General features: G+C 51.2%; 2 protein-coding genes and 1 long non-coding RNA gene across 6 annotated transcripts in view; 1 reads left to right on the top strand and 2 right to left on the bottom strand.

Annotated features, from left to right (window-relative positions):
• Positions 1-8,665, bottom strand: part of PIK3R2 (phosphoinositide-3-kinase regulatory subunit 2) — a 40,408-nt gene extending 31,743 nt beyond the window's left edge. The window contains exon 1 of the mRNA XM_044998645.1: positions 8,552-8,665. The gene's annotated coding sequence lies outside the window, so the exon portion shown is untranslated. The remainder of the gene's footprint in view (positions 1-8,551) is intronic.
• A 6,307-nt stretch (positions 8,666-14,972) lies between these two features.
• Positions 14,973-17,639, top strand: LOC123355855. Its single transcript, XR_006575214.1, has 2 exons — positions 14,973-15,097; positions 16,998-17,639. It is a non-coding gene; the product is annotated as an uncharacterized LOC123355855 (long non-coding RNA).
• Positions 17,280-23,692, bottom strand: part of MAST3 (microtubule associated serine/threonine kinase 3) — a 63,124-nt gene continuing 56,711 nt past the window's right edge. For all 4 annotated transcript variants that reach the window (XM_044998641.1, XM_044998642.1, XM_044998643.1 and 1 more), the window contains one exon: positions 17,280-23,461. In XM_044998641.1, the coding sequence (XP_044854576.1) occupies positions 22,233-23,461 (1,229 nt within the window). In that variant the 3' untranslated portion in view covers positions 17,280-22,232. The remainder of the gene's footprint in view (positions 23,462-23,692) is intronic.

Here is a 23,692-nt window from a genome sequence, read left to right as displayed (position 1 = left end):
TTTCAAGAGAAATGCATGGCCAGCGAGCCCCTGCTGCACTGCTGTGATTGTCCCATAGCAGGGAGGCTGAAGTGGGCATCCCTGCTTCTGCTGGGGAGGCTAGTGGGGTGATCCCATCGTGGAAGGGGCAGGCCAGGAAAGGGGTCTGACTCGCTCCACACTGAACTCCGGCCCAGACTGCCACTGCTGCTTCCTGTCCAGCCAGAGGGGTGGGCCTGACACCACAGTGATGAGGAGCCTGGTCACCACAGGCCGCAGCAGGCCAGGGGAGACACTGCAGCAGCTGAGACCAGGATCCTCTGCTTGGAGAGGGTCTAGCCCATCCTGCAACCCTGACCACCAGGCCAGGGTCTCCTCATGCCCCAATACCCTCACCTCCAGAATGGCCAGTCCTAAACCCCCAACAGCTGATGGAGCAACTCCACTTGATGATTACCTGTTCTGTTCACTTCCTCTGGGGCACCTGGCATTGGCCACTGTCGGCAGACAGGATACTGGGCTGGATGGACCTTTGGTCTGACCTGGTATGGCCATTCTTATGTTCTCCTGGCCACCGCATAGAGTATGGGCTCCCAGATCTGGGTACCAAAGCTCGACTTCCCGTCACTCCCCCTCTTCACCAAGCCGCCTACACACCCCAGTCAGGGGCGGGCAGGCAGTCTCCAGCTCCTCAGGGCCCGAACTCCCCACCCAAACCCCAAGCGGGGCGGTGCTATAACAACACTCGATAAAACAAACACATTTGGATTTTTTTAAATTCGTTTTTATTTAAACATTTTTCTTTAAAAATGTATCTGTTTAATGTTAAATTTGAAACTATGAAAACCTATGTTAAGGCCTAAACTTCCTGTAATCTCCTAAAACCTTTTAAACAAAACACACAATACTGTGTCAATGAGCCCCATCTCCAGCGGTAAGGAGTAAAGGGTGCTGCTGCTCTTTTAATTACAGAATTGCAGGAAAACATCTAGCTGTTCAGGTCAGCTGAAGCTAGGTATTGTAAATGTCACAATCCTAGAACTGGAAGGGACCTTAAGAGGTCATCTAGCCCAGTCCTCTGCACTCAAGGCAGAATTAAATATTATCTAGCCCATCACTGACAGGTGTTTGGCCAACCTGCTAGACGGAGATTCCACAACCTCCCTAGGCAATTTATTCCAATGCTTAACCACTCTGACACCACTCTGAAGTTTTTCCTAATGTCCAGCCTAAACTGCCCTTGCTGCAATTTAAGCCATTGCTTCTTGTTCTTCTTAACCTCTGAGGATAGGATAATTTTTCTCCCTCCTCCTTGTAACTACCTTGAAAACTTATGTCCCCTCTCAGTCTTCTCTTCTCCAGACTGAAAAAATTGGGTTTGTTTAATCTTCCCCCACAAGTCATGTTTTCTAGACCTTTAATCATTTTTGTTGCTCTTCTGTGGACTTTCTCCAATTTGTCCACATCCTTCCTGAAATGTGGCACCCAGAACTGGACACAATACTCCAGTTGAGGCCTAATCAGCAAAGAGTAGAGCAGAAGAATTACTCCTCATGTCTTGCTTCCAATACTCCTGCTAATACATCCCAGAATGATGTTTGCTTTTTTTTTTTTGCAACAGTGTTACACTGTTGACCCATATTTAGCTTGTGATCCACTATGATCCCTAGATCGCTCTACCCCCGTGCTCCTTCCTAGACAGTCATTTCTCATTTTGTATGCGTGCAACTGATTGTTCCTTCCTAAGTGGAGTACTTTGCATTTGTCCTTATTGAATTTCATCCTATTGACTTCAGACCACTTCTCCAGTTTGTCCAGATCATTTTGAATTTTAATCCTGTCCTCCAAAGCACTTGCAACTCATCCCAGCTTGGTATCACCCACAAACTTTAGAAGTGTACTCTCTGTGCTATTATCTAAATCACTGATGAAGATATTGAACAGAACCTGACCCAGAACAATGTCACGTGCTGCGGTATGTATCTGTATTATTTTCGGTCACTACAATGGCATGAGAGCTGGTATTTACATCTTCCCGTTGGGAGCACTTCCAGTTTGTTGTGTGGAAAAGCTTTTGCACCTCAATTCCTTTGGGAGTCAGGTTAGCTAGCAAGTGCCCTGAGGGCATTGCCTGCAGTTGGACTAGTTCCTTCAAAGCTGGGAAACCAACTGGGAGCTGAAGCAGCAGGAGAGCTTGTTTCCCCCTTGATTCCAGTCTAGGACTGAAAACTAAGTGGGAGAGGAGCTCTATTCATTCTAAACACTTGACGGTCACGGGGCCACATTTTCAAAGGTCTTTAGGCACCAAAATTCCACCAGGCACCTAAGGAGACTCACTCCCATCGCTCTCGGGAGGGACCATCTTTTCATTGTCTGTACAGCAACCAGAGCCCTGATGGGGGCCTCCAGATGGTACTGCAACACAGACAAACAATAACTGCCTTAATGACAACATGCCAAACCGCCCAGCGCTCCCTTCCCCACTACTGCACCGGGCACTGGCTCAGTACTGACTCACAGACACCACTCTGGGTTTCCCTTGGAGGTCTCTCATCCAAGTCCCGACCAGGCATTACCCTGTTTAGCTTGAGACTGGATGAGATCATAGCATGAGGGTGAGGTTCCAGGGAAGCCTCGCTGGAAAGAGCCCGTTTATAGGAGAGTTTGAGCAAGACGGGACATGACAGCAGACAAGGCGAGAACTCTGGGCTGGGCACAGCGTGAGGGAGGGATTGACCTAAGTGAAAGTGAGAAGTGTACTGGGGAGTATCTGCACAGCCAGGAGGAAGCTGGAATACACTCCCTGACTGGCTCTCACCACAGACAAGTGGGAACTGAAAGGCGAACGTTGTTTGAGGCTCTCCAGTTTCTTGGCAGGTGACAGTCATGACCCTCCCAGGCATGCTGGGGGCCTCCTTGGTCCCCCGTGACATGAAATACACCCAGGTCCAGGATTACTGGCCTTCGCAGTGAGTTCTCCTTGCCAGGAACCACAAGCGCCTCTTCCTCTGGATGCCTTTGTTGTGTGTGGGCTGCAGTCCCGCCCCGCTGGCTGCTTTCACATAATCTCTCACCAGAGACTATTAGTACCTTCGCTGCAAAAAGTGGTGCGTGCTTCGCTCGGGTTAAACTAGCAGCAATTTGGCTTTTAACTCAGATTAGCTGCTCGAATGGAAGCCTGTAAGGGAGCTGGGGTTGAACTCAAGCTACTAACCCGAGTTAGGAACACACCTTTCATTTGCAATGACGACATACTCCTAGACCAAGTTTTCTGAACCTGGCTGCCTCCTCCTGCCAACAGCATGGACACAAAGGACCCCCCACCAGTGTCCTGTCCACGACTGTTACTCTGTGTGCATGCTAAGGGGAGGCTGCTTTCTGCTTGACCTCTGCAGTGTTACCAAGTAAATGTTTGCTTTGTTACTGAAGCCGTGGGTGTGAAGGGGTATCTGAAATGTTTGGAAGGGAATAAAAAAAAAGTGCCCCATGCTAGAACTGTCCCATTGCTCAGTTACCCCTTAATTTGGATCCCTGAGTAGCCAGAGTAAATCACCCCCATTTTAGAAGCATCTTCTTTGCATGTTTGGTTTCCTGGAAGACCTAATTTCAGAAGTAAAACACTAACTGTATTTTGGACATGTCACTCGTCACCTACAATTCCAAAGCCAATAAGAAAAATCTTTCAACAGGTTTTAGTCACGCTTTCAGCCGAGACATTTGCTGGGAATAATGTTATTTGTTCCCTGAAATATTTGGAATTATGCACAAGTTACGGAGTTGAGGGAGCTACAGTCTAACTAGAGTTCACTTTTCCCTTCCCAGCTTATCTCCCATTACTTAAGTCACATCAGCTTCAGGCAGCAGCTCCAGATTCTCTCTCAGGAACTAAGGGAGCCTCCAATATGATAAATATTTTCCACTGGAAACATGCATCAATTCCTCAACTGAGGCACTGAGGCAGCCAGGTCCATTCTTCACTGGATTCCATTTGACTTGTGGCTTCTCTCCCAATCCAGAGTTTTTGGTCCAACAAGAGTTGGCTGAGGGAAGATAGATTTTTTCCCATTCTAAGAGCCAAGTTGATGAATGTTGTTCTGAGTTCAAAATAAGGGGTTTGGAGTAATTACCCTTAGAAGTGCCCAAGATGCATGTATCTTAAGAAATGAGAGCTGGGGACACAGTCATGGCTACTTTGAGTTCCATAGCAGGATCTGAGAGCAAGTCCAACAGGTCAGAGTACAAATAGATAATTGCGGAAGAAACCAAACCACCACCTGACCTTTCCTACATCCTGGGGATATTAGTGACTGCAGCGTGGGCTAACACACCACTTTACCCTCCCATGTTAAACTTGGGGGGGCGGAGGGAGGAAGAGGGGGGAAGAGCAGAAAAGAAATTATTTAGGCTGTATTTACTCAGCTGTCTTTGTTCTCTGCTCTTGCAGCAAGAGTCACAGAGTGAAATCCCTGGTGGTTCTGAGAACTGCTCTAAAAATAAAAGAAATAATGCTGTATATATTAACGGGGGAGCAGAGGAGGCCGCTATTCCATTCCTGTCAGTAGAAAGGCTGTTTAGCATCCAAAGGAGACAGTGTCAGCATTAAAGGTAAGCAAGCAGACATATCACTTTAGGGTACTTACACCTCCTCACTTTTGGGGAGCTCATTTTGGGGCAGTGATTGAAGGGCCTTAGTTAGCCAAATCCCACGCATCTCCACAAGATTTTATTCCCCACCTCAGTGTTAAACATCAGCCTTGGGAGTCAGTGGACACAGAAGAAAGTTCCTCCCAAAGAGAATGAGAGCGTCCCTGCAATCTGATAAATGAAACTGCAAAATATACTGTAAACAGGTCAGAATCGCTGCAGGTCTGCCCCTGTCTTTTAGAAGGCATATATATATGATGTATAGATTGGGACTTCAGAGTGTTACATGGGGAATACAACTGCTTGGGTTTAGAGTAAGAGAAATTGCTACATTTCTCATCCTTTTGTATCAGTCTTCCAGCTGCAAGGAGTTTAAGACGTGTTCATCAGTAGCCATCCATATCAAAGCATTAATTCCTTCCACCAACTTCCTGGGCTCAGCTTTCATTTTACAAAATCATTTCAAGTCAGTCCCAGTACTTCTGGGTAGCACACACAAAATGGCCCAGCTTCCTAAAACAAACAGATGGGGAGAGAGGCGCCCCACTCCCAGCCCGGCCGTTATTCCCATTTTTTTAAAAACGTTAAACTTTCCAAACAGACATGACTGAGAAACCAAGCCAGGCAGTCATTAATACACAGGAGGCCAGGCTACAGCTGACAAGCCAAAGAAAGAGAGGCTTTCTGCCTGGAGACCCCCCAGAATGAGTGAATTCCTATCATCAGGCTCCAGGATTCTGCCATCTGCAAAGAAGATGCCCACAATCCCCATTTACGGGCGGCCTGACACAAAGGGTTAAAGCCAGCCTCTAAAATGGCAACGAAAATCAGAAAGAGCTGCAAGCATCAATCTCCATGTAGTCTGCATGGAGAGGCCATTTAGCTCAGCTAGGATCCCCCACCCCCCACCAGGCCTCTACAGGCAAATGTCACTGCCCACTCCACCAACTTTCTCTCTAGAGCCACAATGGGCCATGCCAAGTCTCCACCACACCCATTTGCTTGTCTGTCGGATCCCCATACTCTGTTTGGTGCATTGGACCCTAAGCCCCAGCAGGGTTTCTCTCTTTTCAAATCTGCACAGGGCCCAGCGCAGTGGGGTCCAGATCCCAGCCAGGCTCTTGGGCACCACTCACAACACCAACACACACACACCTCTCCTGGGCAGCGCTCCAAGTTCACTTTACAGCCATTTCAAATCCACTCCATGCTAAGAGCCTGCCTGTCCCCAGCCAGAGCCTGGAACAAGCTTCAGAAGCCCCTCCACATACGCTGCCTCTCAGGGCCAGGCTCCTGACTGCCAGGCTCAGCCAAGACACACTCCATGGTTTCTGAGGAAGTCAAAAGCCAGGCAGATGGAGTCAACATGAGTTTGGGGTTTTACATCCAAGATCCCCCTGTAACCACCCCAGCCTACCCTGCACCCACAGCCATCAGACAGCAGCGGGGAAGGTCCTGCAGCCCCCGCCTCAGGCACACTGAGAATGGCCCCAGGAGGGGAGAGCATTATCACCCAGGACACATCTTCCTCTGAATGCTGGGGGCACTTGCACTCCTCTGGGGTGGCTGCAACGCATCCAGCACCCCCATGCACCGGGAGCCCAATGAGGACAGCAGTCACCTTATAGCATCCTACCCCTCCACCCACCCCATGAGGTGGGCTGGCATAATGCATGCACTCAATCCCTGAAGCGTTGGGGTGCAACACACCCAGCTGTACTCACCTCACCCTGGGGTGGGGGATTCAATGGACACAGCCTCTCCCCCCACCGTCCCACCCCGAGATGGGAGGCTGCAATGCACACAGCCCCCGCTCCCGGCTCACCTTCCCCCCACCTCCCCGGGGCTGGGGGGGGCACAATGCACACAGCCTCCCCGCCCCCCGCTCACCTCCCCGGGGCTGGGGGGGCACAGTGCACACAGCCTCCCCCCCCCGCTCACCTCCCCGGGGCTGGGGGGGCACAATGCACACAGCCTCCCCCCCCCCCAGCTCACCTCCCCGGGGCTGGGGGGTACAATGCACACAGCCTCCCCCCCCCGCTCACCTCCCCGGGGCTGGGGGGGCACAATGCACACAGCCTCCCCCCCCGCTCACCTCCCCGGGGCTGGGGGGGCACAATGCACACAGCCTCCCCCCCCCGCTCACCTCCCCGGGGCTGGGGGGCACAATGCACACAGCCTCCCCCCCCCCCAGCTCACCTCCCCGGGGCTGGGGGGGTACAATGCACACAGCCCCCCCGCGCTCACCTCCCCGGGGCTGGGGGGGCACAATGCACACAGCCTCCCCCCCCTGCTCACCTCCCCGGGGCTGGGGGGGCACAATGCACACAGCCTCCCCCCCCCCCAGCTCACCTCCCCGGGGCTGGGGGGGTACAATGCACACAGCCCCCCCGCCCTCCCCTCCCCGGGGCGGGGGGGGTACAATGCACACAGCCTCCCCCCCCTGCTCACCTCCCCGGGGCTGGGGGGGGTACAATGCACACAGCCTCCCCCCCCGCTCACCTCCCCGGGGCTGGGGGGGTACAATGCACACAGTCCCCCCCCGGCTCACCTCCCCGGGGCTGGGGGGGGTACAATGCACACAGCCGCCCCCCCCGGCTCACCTCCCCGGGGCTGGGGGGGGTACAATGCACACAGCCTCCCCCCCGCTCACCTCCCCGGGGCTGGGGGGGGGGTACAATGCACACAGCCGCCCCCCCCCGGCTCACCTCCCCGGGGCTGGGGGGTACAATGCACACAGCCTCCCCCGCTCACCTCCCCGGGGCTGGGGGGGTACAATGCACACAGCCTCCCCCCCCGCTCACCTCCCCGGGGCTGGGGGGGGTACAATGCACACAGCCCCCCCCCGGCTCACCTCCCCGGGGCTGGGGGGGGTACAATGCACACAGCCTCCCCCCCCCGCTCACCTCCCCGGGGCTGGGGGGGGCACAATGCACACAGCCTCCCCCCCCCCGCTCACCTCCCCGGGGCTGGGGGGGGCACAATGCACACAGCCTCCCCCCCCCGCTCACCTCCCCGGGGCTGGGGGGGGCACAATGCACACAGCCCCCCCCCCCGCTCACCTCCCCGGGGTTGGGGGGGCACAATGCACACAGCCTCCCCCCCCGCTCACCTCCCCGGGGCTGGGGGGGCACAATGCACACAGCCTCCCCCCCCGCTCACCTCCCCGGGGCGGGGGGGGGCACAATGCACACAGCCTCCCCCCCGGACACCTCCCCGGGGTTGGGGGGGCACAATGCACACAGCCTCCCCCCCCCCCGCTCACCTCCCCGGGGCTGGGGGGGCACAATGCACAGCCCCCCCCCCCGCTCACCTCCCCGGGGCTGGGGGGGCACAATGCACAGACCCCCCGCTCACCTCCCCGGGGCTGGGGGGTACAATGCACACAGCCTCCCCCCCCGCTCACCTCCCCGGGGCTGGGGGGGTACAATGCACCGCCCCCCCCCCGCTCACCTCCCCGGGGCTGGGGGGTACAATGCACAGGCCCCCCCCCGCTCACCTCCCCGGGGCTGGGTACAATGCACACAGCCCCCCCCCGCTCACCTCCCCGGGGCTGGGGGGCACAATGCACAGGCCCCCCCCCTCCCCGCCGCTCACCTCCCCGGGGCGGGGGGGTACAAGGCACACAGCCCCCCCCCGCTCACCTCCCCGGGGCTGGGTACAATGCACACAGCCCCCCCGCGCTCACCTCCCCGGGGCTGGGTACAATGCACAGCCCCCCCGCTCACCTCCCCGGGGCTGGGGGGGCACAATGCACAGCCCCCCCCCCCGCTCACCTCCCCGGGGCTGGGGGGTACAATGCACACAGCCCGCTCACCTCCCCGGGGCTGGGGGGGTACAATGCACACAGCCTCCCCCCCCCCCGGCTGGGGCACGTGCCGCCTCCCAGCCACGCTCCGACAGTCACACAAACCGGGCCGCGACCCACCTCTCCGCCGGCGCCAGCCCCATCCGCCCCGCCGCAGCCCCGCGTCCCTCCCGCCTCAGCCAGGCAGCGGCGAGCTCGGCTGTCTCCCCTCGCCCCGCCTCTCCCCGCCAGGCGGAAACAGCCGAGGCGCAGCGGAACGACCCGAGCCCCCTCCCGAAAACCCACGAGCGAAGGCGGAGATACCCGAAGCCACCTGAGGGCCCTCGGCGGCTGCGGGGACACCCGAGCGCAGAGAGGCGATAACCCCGCCCCCTTCCCGAGCCAACAGGGGATAACGGCGACTCCCGAGCAGGGACGGAAACACCCGAGTCCGCCCCCCCACAACCCGCCATTACGTCACATCAATTTTTTTATGTTTATTTTAATGAAACGGGAAGGATGTTGTTGTTGCCCCCAAATTATACCCGGGTGGGTCCGCCCCCCCGCCGGGACAGATTCCCCAGCAGCGCCCCCACCCAGGGCAACGAGTCCCTCAGCAGTGCCAAGGACAGCGTCCCCCCCCGCCCCGGCCGCTCCCCTCAGTGACTCCCCCACCCCGCCCCTCACAGCCCCCCCCCCCGGCCGCTCCCCTCAGTGACTCCCCCACCCCGCCCCTCACAGCCCCCCTCCCCTCCGGCCGCTCCCCTCAGTGACTCCCCCACCCCGCCCCTCACAGCCCCCCTCCCCCCCGGCCGCTCCCCTCAGTGACTCCCCCACCCCGCCCCTCACAGCCCCCCCCGGCCGCTCCCCTCAGTGACTCCCCCACCCCGCCCCTCACAGCCCCCCCGCGGTCGCTCCCCTCAGTGACTCCCCCACCCCGCCCCTCACAGCCCCCCCGCGGCCGCTCCCCTCAGTGACTCCCCCACCCCGCCCCTCACAGCCCCCGCCCCCCCGCGGCCGCTCCCCTCAGTGACTCCCCCACCCCGCCCCTCACAGCCCCCCTCCTCCCCGGCCGCTCCCATTAGTGACTCCCCCACCCCGGCCCTCCGCCCCCCTCCCCCCCGGCCGCTCTCCTCAGTGACTCCCCCCGCGCCCCTCACAGCCCCCCCCCCGCCGCTCTCCTCAGTGACTCCCCCACCCCGCCCCTCACAGCCCCCCCCGGCCGCTCTCCTCAGTGACTCCCCCACCCCGCCCCTCACAGCCCCCCCCGGCCGCTCCCCTCAGTGTGTCCCCCACCCCGCCCCTCACAGCCCCCCCCGGCCGCTCCCCTTAGTGACTCCGCCACCCCGCCACTCACAGCCCCCCTCCCCCCCGGCCGCTCTCCTCAGTGACTCCCCCACCCCGCCCCTCACAGCCCACCCGGCCGCTCCCCTCAGTGACTCCCCCACCCCGCCCCTCACAGCCCCCCTCCCCCCCGGCCGCTCTCCTCAGTGACTCCCCCACCCCGCCCCTCACAGCCCCCCCCCGGCCGCTCTCCTCAGTGACTCCCCCACCCCGCCCTCACAGCCCCCCCCGGCCGCTCCCCTCAGTGATTCCCCCACCCCGCCCTCACAGCCCCCACCGGCCGCTCCCCTTAGTGACTCCCCCACCCCGCCCCTCACAGCCCCCTCCCCCCGTCCGGTCTCCTCAGTGACTCCCCCACCCCGCCCCTCACAGCCCACCCCGCCGCTCCCCTCAGTGACTCCCCCACCCCGCCCCTCACAGCCCCCCTCCCCCCCAGCCGCTCTCCTCAGTGACTCCCCCACCCCTCCCCTCACAGCCCCCCCTTCCCACCGCTCCCCTCCGAGCCCCCCCCCTGCTCCCCTCAGTGACCCTCCAGACATTCCCCTCAGAGCACCCCACCCGACTCCCCTGTGACCCCCCCCAGTGTCCATCCCTCAGAGCCCCCTCCTGGTGAAATGGTGTTTCCTAATATCCTAGACCAACCCCCCTGCAACTTGAGCCCATTGCTCCTTGTTCTGTCATCCGCCACCACTGAGAACAGCCGAGCTCCATCCTCTTTGGAACCCCCTTCAGGTAGCTGAAGGCTGCTATCACATCCCCCCTCACGCGTCTCTTCTGCAGACTAAACAAGCCCAGGTCCCTCAGCCTCTCCTCGTAAGTCATGTGCTCCAGGCCCCTCATCATTTTCATTGCCCTCCGCTGGACTCTCTCCAATTTGTCCACATCCCTTCTGTAGCACGGGGCCCAAAACTGGACGCAATACTCCAGCCGTGGCCTCACCAGTGCCAGAGGGGAATAATCACCTCCCTCGATCTGCTGGCAATGCTCCTACTAATGCAGCCCAATATGCCGTTGGCCTTCTTGGCAACCCGGACACACTGCTGACTCATATCCAGCTTCTCATCCACTGTAATTCCCAGGTCCTTTTCTGCACAACTGCTGCTTAGCCAGTCGGTCCTCTACCAGTAGTGGTGCATGGGATTCTTCCATCCTAAGTGCAGGACTCTGCACAAAACCTCATCAGATTTCTTTTAGCCCAATCCTCCAAATTGTCTAGGTCACTCTGGACCCTTATCCCTACTGTCCAGCATATCTACCTCTCCCCCAGCTTAGTGTCATGTGCAGACTTGCTGAGGGTGCAATTCATCCCATCATCCAGATCATTAATAAAGATGTTGAACAAAACCAGCCCCAGGACCAACCCCTGGGGCACTCCACTTGATACCGGCTGCCAACTAGACATTGAGCCGTTGATCACTACCCGTTAAGCCCACCACTCTAACCAGCTTTCTATCCACCTTATAGTCCATTCATCCAATCCATACTACTTTTACTTGCTGGCAAGAATACTATGGGACACTGTATAAAAAGCTTTGCTAAAGTCAAGATATATCATATCCATGCTTTCCCCATATTCACAGAGCCAGTTATCTCATCATAGAAGGCAATCAGGTTGGTCAGGCATGAATTGGCCTTGGTGAATCCATGTTGACTGTTCCTGATCACCTTCCTCTCTTCCAAGTGCTTCAAAATAGATTCCTTGAGGACCTGCTCCATGATTTTACAAGGGACTGTAGTGAGGCTGACCGTCCGTAGTTCCCTGAGTTCTCTTTCTTCCCTTTTTTAAAGATGGGCACTATATTTGCCTTTTTCCAGTCATCTGGGATCTCCCCCAATCGCCAGGAATTTTCAAAGATAATGGCTAATGGCTCTGCAATCACATCAGCCAACTCCCTCAGCACCCTTGGATGCATTAGATCCAGACCCATGGACTTGTGCATGTCCAGCTTTTCTAAATAGTTCTTAACCTGTTCTTTCATCGCTGAGGGTTGCTCACCTCCTCTCCATACTGTGTTGCCCAGTTCTGCAGTCTGGGAGCTGACCTTGTCTGTGAAGACTGAGGCAAACAAAAGCATTGAGTACTTCAGCTTTTTCCTTCCTGATTACACCCCTGCATGCTCTAGCAATATTCTTATACTCCTCCCTAGTCATCTGTCCAAACTTCCACTTCTTGTAAGCTTCCTTTCTGAGTTTAAGCTCACCCAAGATTTCAGTGTTAAGCCAGGCTCGTCACTTGCAATATTTGCTATTCTTTCTGCACATTGGGTTGGTTTGTTCCTGTGCCCTCAAAAGGCTTCTTTAAAATACAGCCAGCTCTGCTGGACTCCTTTCCCCCTCATATTAGCCTCCCAGGGGATCCTGCCCATCAGTTCCCTAAGGGAGTTTAAATCTGCTGTTCTGGAGTCCAAGGTTTGTATTTTGCTACTCTCCTTTCTTCCTTTTGTCAGGATCCTGAACTCAACCATCTCATGGTCACTGCTGCCTAGGTTGCCATCCACTTCTACTTCCCCTACCAATTCTTCCCTGTTTGTAAGCAGCAGGTCAAGAGGTGCAGGGCCCCTAGTTGGTTCCTCCAGCACTTGTACCAGGAAGTTGTCCCCAACACTCTCCCAAAACTTCCTGGATTGTCTGTGCACTGCTGTATTGCTCTCCCAGCCGATGTCAGGGTGACTGAAGTCCCTCATTAGAACCAGGGCCTACGATCTGGAAACTTCAGTTAGTCGTCCGAAGAAAGCCTCGTCTACCTCATCCTTCTGATCTGGTGGTCTATAGCACACGCCCACCATGACATCACCCTTGTTGCTCTCGCCTCTAACCTTAACCCAAGAGGGTTAACTTAACTAGGAGGCTGGAACAGCTCAATGCATCGTGGAGGGTCTGGCTCCAGCCCCAAGCAAATCCCTTCACTGGTTTAAAAAAAAAAATCATCACCAGCAATGGCAGCGCTGCACAGACATGCACAGCTAGACACATACAAACTTCCCACACTACATGGGACCACTCACACTGCACTGGAAACTGGCTGAATACAGCTTTTACTGGCTCAACTTTGGGCCTGAAGCATACTCTACAAGGCTCACCCAAACAAGTCATTGTAAAGGGCAGAGTTAAAGATCCTGTCTTCTTTCAGATCAGCAAACTAACAGGCAGAAAAAGACTCCTCAGTATTCCCAGGTGGACAGAAGGCTCTTCCCTTTACCTGAATTCTTTGCATCCATCTTCACAGCTGTGGATGTGAGGGAGATTCCCACACCTGAGCCATTCTTTTTAGGTGATAAATCTGATGAACTGTCCCAGATTGAAGTGTCATTAGAGGACGTTTTGGAACGAATTAATAAATTAAACAGTAATAAATCACCAGGACCAGATGGCATTCACCCAAGAGTTCTGAAGGATCTCAAATGTGAAATTGCAGAACTACTAACTATAGACTGTAACCTATCATTTAAATCAGCTTCTGTACCAAATGACTGGAGGATAGCTAATGTGACGCCAATTTTTTAAAAGAGTTCCAGAGGTGACCCCGGCAATTACAGGCCGGTAAGTCTGATTTCAGTACCAGGCAAACTGGTTGAAACTATAGTAAAGAACAAAATTGTCAGACACATAGATGAACATAATTTGTTGGGGAAGAGTCAACATGTTTTTTGTAAAGGGAAATCATGCCTCACCAAATCTACTAGAATTCTTTGAGGGGGTCAACAGGCATGTGGACAAGGGGGACCCAGTGGATATAGTGTACTTAGATTTTCAGAAAGCCTTTGACAAGGTCCCTCACCAAAGGCTCTTAAGCAAAGTAAGCTGTCATGGAACAAGAGGGAAGGTCCTCTCATGGACTGGTAACTAGTTAAAAGACAGGAAACAAAGGGTAGGAATAAATGGTCAGTTTTCAGAATAGAGAGAGGTAAATAGTTGTGTCCCCCAGGGGTCTGTACTGTGACCAGTCCTATTCAACATATTCATAAAATGATCTGGAAAAGGGGGTAAACAGTGAGGTGGCAAAATTTGAAGATGATACAAAACTATTCAAGGTAGTTATGTCCCAGGCAGACTGGAAAGATGTACAAAGGGATCTCTCAAAACTAGGTGATTGGGCAACAAAATGGCAGATGAAATTCAATGTTGATAAATGCAAAGTAATGCACATTGGAAAACATAATCCCAACTATACATATTAAATGATGATGAGGTCTAAATTAGCTGTTACCACTCAAGAAAGAGATCTTGGAGTCATTGTGGATAGTTCTCTGAAATCATCCACTCAGTGTGCAGCAGCAGTCAAAAAAGTGAAAGAATGTTGCACATCATTAAGAAAGGGAGAGATAAGAAGACAGAAAATATCATATTGCCTCTATATAAATCCATGTTACACCCACATCTTGAATACTGCGTGCAGTTGTGGTCACCCCATCTCAAAAAAGATATATTGGAACTGGAAAAGGTTCAGAAAAGGGCAACAAAAATTATTAGGGATATGGAACAGCTTCTCTCTGAGGAGAGATTAATAAGATTGGGACTTTTCAGCTTGGAAAAGAGACAACTAAGGGGGGGATATGATTGAGGTCTATAAAATCATGACTGGAGTGGAGAAAGTAAATAAGGACATGTTATTTACTCCTCATAACACAAGAACTAGAGGTCACCAAATTAAATGAATAGTCAGCAGGTTTAAAACAAATAAAAGGAAGTATTTCTCCACACAACACACAGTCAGCCTGTGGAACTCTTTGCAAGAGGATGTTGTGAAGGCGAAGATTATAACAGGGTTCAAAAAAGAACTCGATAAGTTCATGGAGGACAGGTCCATCAATTATAGCCAGCATGGGCAGGGATGGTGTCCCTAGCTTCTGTTTGCCAGAAGCTGGGAATGGGCGACGGGATGGATCACTTGATGATTAACTGTCCTGTTCATTCCCTCTGGGGCACCTGGCATTGGCCACTGTCAGAAGACAGGATACCGGGCTAGATGGACCCTTGGTCTGACCCAGTGTGGCCGTTCTTATGTTCTTGTCATTTTTGCCCACGAGATACTGGGGCTCTTGTTTAGTCTGACTTTTTCCTTAATCTACTGAAGCTCAGCTCTGGCCTAACTCCAGCACTGATGCTTATGGCAACAAGTCTTGCCATGCCCAGCTCAGCGACCATCCCACAAGGCAGTGAGGAAAATAAAAAAAGACATGATTAGCTCCAAAAGGTTTAAGTAACATCTTTTCCCCGCAGAATGGAAGCTTCGTGGTAGCAGTGGGAGCAGCCTGTCTTTTATTCTTTTGCAGTTGTACTGAAATCCATCCAATGCGAGACAGGCAGCTGGAAGCGTGATTTTGTGCAGACACATCTCAGCTGGTAGGTGTCAGACAGGTAATTGTGTACATATGGAAGAGGAAGATTTGCCTTTTCAGTCTTGCACATGCTGATGACTCTTGCAGGGTGGGAAAGCAGAGCAGCTAGATTCAGCTAAAGCATATTTTACATATTTTGTGAGAACAGGCCCAGTTCCATGTTTAAATGAATGCTGATGAGATGCTGCTCACCTGCCAGCAAAGCACACTGGATTTGGGAACTGGCTGACAAGGCTCACTGGAAATACATTTCAGAATGCACAGAGGCAGAGTTTTATTTTTGTCCAGGATAAATACAAAATCCAATTTTCTGGCCCATGTTTAGTGAGCACTTTGTCATTTATGCAAGTTTCTGAGGATCCAGGGTGCTGCCAGAGTCCGTTTGTCCATCCTAAATTAATTTCAGGCCTCCCACAGATGACAACCACTCATAAACAGAGTAAGCTGGGAAGACACTGGCTCAAACATCTGGAGTGGAATGAATAGCGAACAGGCTTTCTGATTTGTCCAGGTGGTCAGTGCTGACCCCAATGAGAGAAGCCAGAACAAAGTGGATAGAGGACACATCCCCAAAGAGGTTTGAGGGGAAAGGGAGGAGAGGAAATGGGTAGGAGGCAGTAAGGGAAGGGTTTTTCCTTAGGTTTGGGGGAAAAAGTGGTTGACAAGATCTCACACGCCGAAGGCTGGAGTAGCGCAGGTGCTCTGAGCAAGGCCGGAGAGGAGGGAAATGACTGGATCAGTGGTGTGGGAAATAGGCTTGAGGTCACAGAACTGTGCAAGGGGAGGTGGAAGAGTGTGCCCAATTTTGAAAGAAATCAGTGAGTGGAGAAAGGGATTAAACTCTTTGGGTAGGGACCATCTTCCTGTTTGTGCAGCACCCTTGTGCCATGGTCCCTGAATGGGGCCTCTACAAATAAATAAGGGAACAGAGATGAAAGGGGAGGAGATGGGGAAAGAGAGAGCATGCAGTGCTTGATGAAGACCACATCAAGTGAGTCACCAAGATTATCAGTCAGTCCAGGCCATGATTAAGAGGCCTTATGCAGTTCAGCAGAGTAAAGGGAAAGACATCAAATCAGAGAGGTTGGAGGATGGGGTGGGAGATATGACAGCCACCCACAGGAGTAGGAGAGAAGAGTAAGGCAGGTTGGTTGGGTTGTAGAAGATGCCATGGGAGAGTAGCTGGAAATGAAAGAGAAGCTTGACAGCAGTGCTGGTGAGGGAAGCAAAAAGAGTCTGCAGCGAGGCAGAGAACTGGTTTTCAGAAAGCGTGAGGAGACAAAGGAAATGAGATGGAGGTCAATGGTGCACAAGCTGGGGGTGGGGGCATGCCCTCAGGGAGGCGAAAGAGGTTGGGGGCACAAAGGAACTGGAATCCCATACATCCTACAGAACCCACTGCCATAATAGCGGGAGTGGGATAAAAAGAGTAGGTATTGCAGAGCGGGACAGGAGCAGGCTTAAAAAAAAAAATAGTCCTCCCGTACTGGAAAAAATATGAATGCCCTAACAGCAGCCACTCTCCAGCCGCCCAGCTCTGAAGGCAGCGCCGCCGCCAGCAGCAGCGCAGAAGGGATTACTTCAGATTAAAAGTGATAGGGGGGAGGGAGGGTGACCAATGGTAAAGAGGGCACGACTGGAAAAGTTTGTGCACCCCTGATGTAAATCATGGGATGCAGTGAGCTTGTTACAGGCAGAGCAAAGGAAGGGAAGGAGGTCATGAATGGGAAATATTTGGTGGTGCCAGGTACTATACTCTAGCTCCTTGGGCTGGTCACTCTTGTGCATCCTTTTACTTGAGCAGACCAGTTGTCAATGCCACAGATGCAATCCTGGCCTTGAGCCTGCTGGCTAAGTTGACAGCATCAGCTAGTGCTTCAGCTAATTTCAGGATTTTACTCTAGAATCTACTGGCTGAAGTTGGGATGTGAACTGCCATTCAACAAGATCTTCACACAAAGGAACAAACAGGCAGTGGAGTCACAGGCATGGAATTGCAAAATCTGGAAGGAATTGAAGCAGTTGTTACACTGCATGTCATTTAGTTCGTGTTACACATCAGGAAGATTGGGTAGTGAACATGCAGGAGTAATACATTTATTTCCAAAATGCTTTTTAAAAGCTTCAGTATCAGCAGTTCTGAACTAAGTAGTTCCCCCCCTTGAACAGAAGACTATGAACTTCAATTCCATCTCAAGGAACAATTTTATTACAACATGAAACTTTTTCTGAATATATTCATACCAAGACCAGTGTTCAGTACAATACAGGAAGACAAGGTCCTGTTTACTTTTAAGACATTTTCCATAAAAATCCTTTGAATACAACTTCTGAAATGAGTTTTATTCTTACATAATAGTTCTTCAGCCACTGTCTTGTTGAGACCCTTTTACACCTGCTCAGTGTAAAGGAGATGTCCATTTTTAAGTTTTTTCAAAACAACAATGCTAACTTCCTGAGTGGTTAATAGAGAAGGCAGAGGAAGCAAGCAGAAAACCTATCCTAAATAAGCGAGATTAAATTTAAAAAAAAAAAGGAAATAACAACGGATTCCGCAGAAACAGGATTACAACAGAGAGTAATTGTTGGCAACATCATTTCAGAAGCAAAAACACTTCATTCTGCATTGTCATCTAGCAAAAAACCATTTCGTTCACTAAACCCCAAAACCAGAAAGTGCTTCTGTGCCTCCACAGGCTGATGATGTGGAATTAATACATGCTCTTGGCCACCAACATTATTGTTTGCTTGTTTTCTGGGTAAACTACTACAAGGATTAACACAGGAGAAGCAGTCAATTTAAAACAGCCACACAAACTTAAAAAACCCCAAATTCTGCTTAAATAAGCAATCAAAATAGAAAGCTAGCATCACCAGTTACTCTCAAGTCTGGGGTGGGAAAAGGAATCACTTTACGGTGGGATTGGTGCTACAAAATGGCATAAACATTAGCATTATACAAATAATAATAAAAAAATACCTTTCTGGCAACTTTGCGCACATGGTTAGATATCGCAATACAAACTATACAGGGAGGGATATAAATAAGTGTTTTGACATAAAAGCCCAATACTTGCACTGTCAGTTTCTGCAAACACTGCAGTTAGAAAAAACACACATGCATTATCAAATGTAAACATTTACATCATATAAAACCTTAGAAATGCTGGAAAATGCCAGAGGGACTCTTCATACAAATCCACCAGCACAAGAGGGAAAGGGAGTTCAGAAATTACAACTAAAGACAACTGAGACAACACAGAGTGTAGTTTATTACATTTTTATTAAAAATGTAGGGCTCTAATTAAATGTTCCGTTCACTCAGAAACCTCTGTGGAATGTCTGTATGTTCTGAAAGCACATCCTGGGGAAGGTTTTAGAAACTAGCTGTATGCAGAATACAGCAGAGAAACTAAATCACTGAAAATAGACAAAAACTCTGTTAATATTTGCATGAAGATACTGAAACCTGGCCCAGGGAAGGAAGGAAACAGATGGATAAATTCCAGTTGTGCTTTTCCTAACCAACTCCCTCTCATGTGGAACATCTCAGAAAAGATGATCAAACGGATTAATTTATTTTGGCTCAGAGCTATTTAAATCTCTCGCTACAAGAAAAAAAAGGCATTAAACACAAACAAAAACCCTCTATATGATTATAAAAATCAATCTTGTCTAAAACAGGCGGTCTGAAAACAAGTCCTGTCCCCCCCCTTCTAAACAGTCCCAAGTAATCAGTAACCCTTCAGCTAATTTTCATTTGGTTCAGACACACAGGTCCCTGAATGAGCTTTGAGGTCTGACAGATCTATCAAACCCATAGCTTGCCTACTTATTACATCTTCATTGGCAATCCTATTGCTTACACAAAGCCTGAAAAAACAAATACTTTCAGAGACTAGGAATAAGCAGTACAGTGTTGTAGTTCTCATGCATGAGATACCAGATGGGGTGATCATACAAGTTCTTACAAACCTCTACAACTATCTAGGTTTTGCCTACATGTCTGAAAGTACAAATTGACCATTGCATGGACATTTAGAAGTGCCCAAGCTCAAACAGTCTTTGGAAGTCAGACCATGAGAATTCTTTTTCTTTTCCTTTAAAAAGTTTAAAATTGGAAGTTAAAAAAAAGAGTCAAATCTTGAGCTGCTGTTAATGTGGCAGGAATGCACAAGTGCCAGGGGAGCACCAGTGAGTCCTTGAAAGCTCACATAATCTGCCCAGATGTCATAAAAAGAACCCCCCACTAGAAACCCAGCACACCATGCAAATCCCCAGCTATTATTTTCAGTTTGAGGGTTGAGTTCCTGTTCTAGCTCCTGAACAAGTCTGACACAATAGAAATAGCCACTGATACATTCTATTTGTGTTTTGTTTATTAAAGAATATACACTTTCCAAATGAGTTAGGAGAGCTTCAGTTTGGAAAAGCTAGACTGGCAGGTGGTACTGCCCTACCCTACTCCTGGGAGGTTATATGGGAGAGAGGATGGTTATATAGAAGAGAGGAAAAGGACATACCTGGGGCAGAGAACACATTAAATAATTACAGCAGCTTTGTTGGTGATGAAGTTTGAATGAGGGATTGTGTGTGTGTGTGGGGGGGGGGGGGGATGTTCTTTTTTTTTTAAAATGAAAAATGGACAAATCTGCAAGTTCCTCTAAAGAAATCTCTTAATGTTCCCTCCATTCCTGGTTCTACTCACAGTAAAAAGCTTAAGAAGGTGACTTTTGTCAAGTCAAATTTATAGTCTTTCTTGTTTCCCTTTAACATGGGAGCACAATCTGAATGGGACCAGGCTAGCCAAGAGCAGCTGGAAAACAGGATCAGTTAAACAAGGTTAGACATCTGGTGCCAAGAGGTAACCTGTACTTGGCTGCTTACTCAGCATGTAAAGCCAGTGGGCAGGGTTTGTAGGCTCACCCTTTACAACAGGGCCTTGAGCTGAATAACGACAGTCCTCACATGCTGCAGATTCAAGGAAAGGCAGAAAGCACCGAAAGACATTAGCCAGTCCAGGGAACACAGGACCTACCAATGTGACATGCGGAGATAGATATTGCTCATGGGCTAATCCCAGTTTTGTGGTTCTTTAGCTTTTGTCAAACTGCTTCTTAGGTGTCGTCATCTTCTGATTCCAACAGACGGAATCCTGGAGCGGCTTATAAATTAACACACTAAGGCATATTCTAGCCCAATACATCACGTCTTGCTCACATGATTTAAAGGCGTCTAATCCCTTGGTGCATCCCCCCTTGCCAGCAGCACCTCAAGTGAAAATCCCTCAACTTCCTCAGCTGCTAAAGAGCAATTTGGATCAATCACCAAATGCCAGGAGATCCCCAAGCTCGATCTCTTGCAACTAAGATTCACATGATAAAATCACTCCTGATGAGTCAGCCTGGTGACCCTCTCATTGCCATGAGGCAGACATGGTAAGATTCTCAGCAGAGTCTCTTGTTCTGTGGGGAGGAAACACAATCAGCACCTAGAAGGAGGGAGTAGCTCACCTCCCTCTGCAGAAACCCCTCTGGCTGAGCTAGAAGCCACGGGCAGGCCCTGAATATGTTACCACCCAAACTCACTTAGGCAAGAAAGCAGCGAAGAGTCCTGTGGCATCTTACAGACTAACAGACGTTTTGTACATGCATCTGACGAAGTGGGTATTCACCCATGAAAGCTCATGCTCCAATACGTCTGTAGGTCTATAAGGTGCCACAGGACTCTTTGCTGCTTTTACAGATCCAGACTAACACAGCTACCCCTCTGATACTTAAGCCAAGAAAGATAACTGCAATGTGGAAAGAACCGGAGGCAACATCTGTAGGTTACTAAAACATTCATTTTCTACCCCAAACACCATGGCTTATATGCAGCATCAATTAACATAGATGGGAACCAGCCACACACAGCAAGGAAGTTCTCACTCTCACTCACAAAATCAATCCGATCTTGGCAAACGCGCACAGAGGCCTGGAGCCGTGCTGCCCTTTATCAGTACCACTGTGTCCTAGAATTGGCCAAGTCAACATGTCAAAGAAGAAGAAGTGGAAGAGTAATGGTTCAGCATACACACTAAAGAGGAGCTGTTGTTTGAGATGTATATATGACATTCTGGGAGAGAAATGTTCAATGCCAGCGACAGCACAAGGCCAGGATATGGAAACTGTTCAACAAGGTTTGTCTGGGATTTGTAATACTTGATTCATACATTCCTGGTGGGCATCAATCACATGTGTGTCCCCTGCCCAGGAGCATCATAAAACACCAAAGCAAAAATTCTTCCCAAACAAACATATTGGGGAGAGGGAAATTTATGCCTAATTCTGAGACATCTGGCATTGGCAAGAGTAGGGTACTGGACTAGATGGACCATTGGTCTGTTCCAGAACAGGAATCCCATCATTATGAAGTTACTGCTTTTACCTTTAATGAAGACCAGCTCTTCTGGGAGGAATAAGACACCTGTATGAAGATCAAAGCACCAAGACATACCCTGTTGTGCATAACCCTACCAAAAATGGTATTGTAAAGCTTGTCTCTTAACTGTTTTCTTTGTGCATTGCCACCTGAAACTGACAACAACAAAAGGGCCAAAACTAGTGGTTCTTAGAAATGACAGAAAACATATAGTGCATTTCAGAGGTGGGATTATAAACACTTACAAAACAGCGGTAATGCTTCTTCTAGCACAAGTCAGTTGAGATGCCCTCAGATGCCTCCTCTTAGCTTATAAAGGTAATAAATTAGTTACAAGGATTCACGTCTAATCCTTTCTATTTACAACAGGGTCCTGCTGAGGAAATGCCATCACAACAGAGCAGCTTCCTTAGCTCTACAAAAATATTAACATCTTTCCAGTTAGTACAAAAACCTTTTGTAAGTAAATTCGTCAAATTATTCCCCACCCCCTGCCAGGTCTGATGTTAAAAATGTTTCAGATGCATTTACTCTCACAAAATGCAGGTATGTAATTTGAAGAGTGCATCTCAGCAGCTGGATGATATGTCAGTCTCCAACACAGATGTGCTTTTTCTGGAAGCTGACCCCTTGTGGAGTTCATGCAGAGCTGAAGAAGCCCTGTCACTTTATCATCTGTTCACCTTTAGCAGTTCCTTTTGCTTAACGTGTGGCTATTACTCATCCTTGACTTTTTTACGAGCTTGATCATGCATCTTTTGTTGATTTGCTCTGAGCGTCTCAGCTTTAGTGCACTCATTCTCCTGCATTCCTGAGCTCCCACACAACTTCAGCCTTGGAGGTGCTTTGCTCAGCTGGGGTGAGCCCACCATGTCCTTACCACAACATGTCCTATGCGGGGACCCAGGAGCTGGTGAGGGCTCTTGTCCCGCACAGAGCTCTCTCTGCTCCCGGTTCTCTCTACACTGGGAGGAGACACTCTTGTATTCCACTGCTGTAGTTCCATCCATTTGTTCAGTATAGACCCTGGCCATCAACTGGATAGGGTAGGACCCTTGGCATTCCCACTCAGCTGTGTTAGTCTCCTGTTCATCACTCTCTGACCCTTGAACTGCTATCTGGGGCACCACAGTAGGCATCTGCTCTGGGTCTGGGGGCTCTGAAAAGCTACCAGATGCTGAACTTGGTCTGGTCTCCACCCAGGAAGCTGCATGAGGGGCAAGTCTCCATGGTGCATGCTCCCTGTCCAGCTTGGCCTCTGCTTTCGTGCCATCCTCACTCACAGGCACCAGCTCTGGCTCATCAAAACTCACTTCTTGGACAGCTTCTTGCTTTTTAAAGGAGTCTCTGCGCTCCGACAGGTTCAGCCTCCTCATGACAACGACCTCCTGGTCGCGGTCGTGCCTTTCCCCTGTCCAGTCTCTCATTCGGGGGGTCCCTGGGTAAGCCACAGCACAGAGCTCTCCCACCTGGACAGGAGTCTCCCGCTCCCCCAGAGCCTCCCCCATCCCATCTCCTGGAGGCATTTCCAGTGTGAGCTTCCGGCTGCTGATGGTTTTCTTTTCTGCTAGGTAGGTAGCAATTTTCTCAGCAGATTGGACTCGTTTTAGCAGAGGGGACCTGGGGCCTTCGGCACTCCTGGGCCGAGACACTTGCCTGACAATGGTGGGGGGAGACAGGGTCTTGCCCTGGAAGGAATGAATGTTTTTGGTATAACTTGGTAGTGGCGATGGAGACCTCTGAGGAGAAGGCGGCTGTGGGACTGAGCAAGGAGTACATGCAAGGGGAGATGGGGGGATGCTGCTGGTGGACTTGCGGCGCCCCACCTTGTAACGCTGACCACTGAGCTTTGGCACTAGCCCATGAAGAGAGCTCGGTCTGATGTGTCCTGCAGGAGAGGTGGGGGTGCTAGAGGATGGGGAGGTGCTCTGTGGGGAGACAGAATCTGCCAGAGAAAGAGAGAGAGAGAGAGAGAGATCAGCTCACCCGAGAGGAATACTATGCTCACATTCCCTACACATCACAGGGCTTGGGCAAGGTCAGCATTTCCAGCATCAGCCTCACATACAGTGGGCCTGCATGAGACATCCGCCAAATCAGGACACTTCCTGAATGGCTTGGAACCTGGCTACCTTACTCTGAGGAGCACTGCAGGTTACAGGGGGACCCACAGGTT

The sequence above is a fragment of the Mauremys mutica genome, chromosome 24 (assembly GCF_020497125.1).
Source record: "Mauremys mutica isolate MM-2020 ecotype Southern chromosome 24, ASM2049712v1, whole genome shotgun sequence".
Classification (NCBI taxonomy): Eukaryota; Metazoa; Chordata; order Testudines; family Geoemydidae; genus Mauremys; species Mauremys mutica.
The sequence above is the reverse complement of the archived record's forward strand: the minus strand, read 5'-3'. Positions and strand labels throughout refer to the sequence as shown.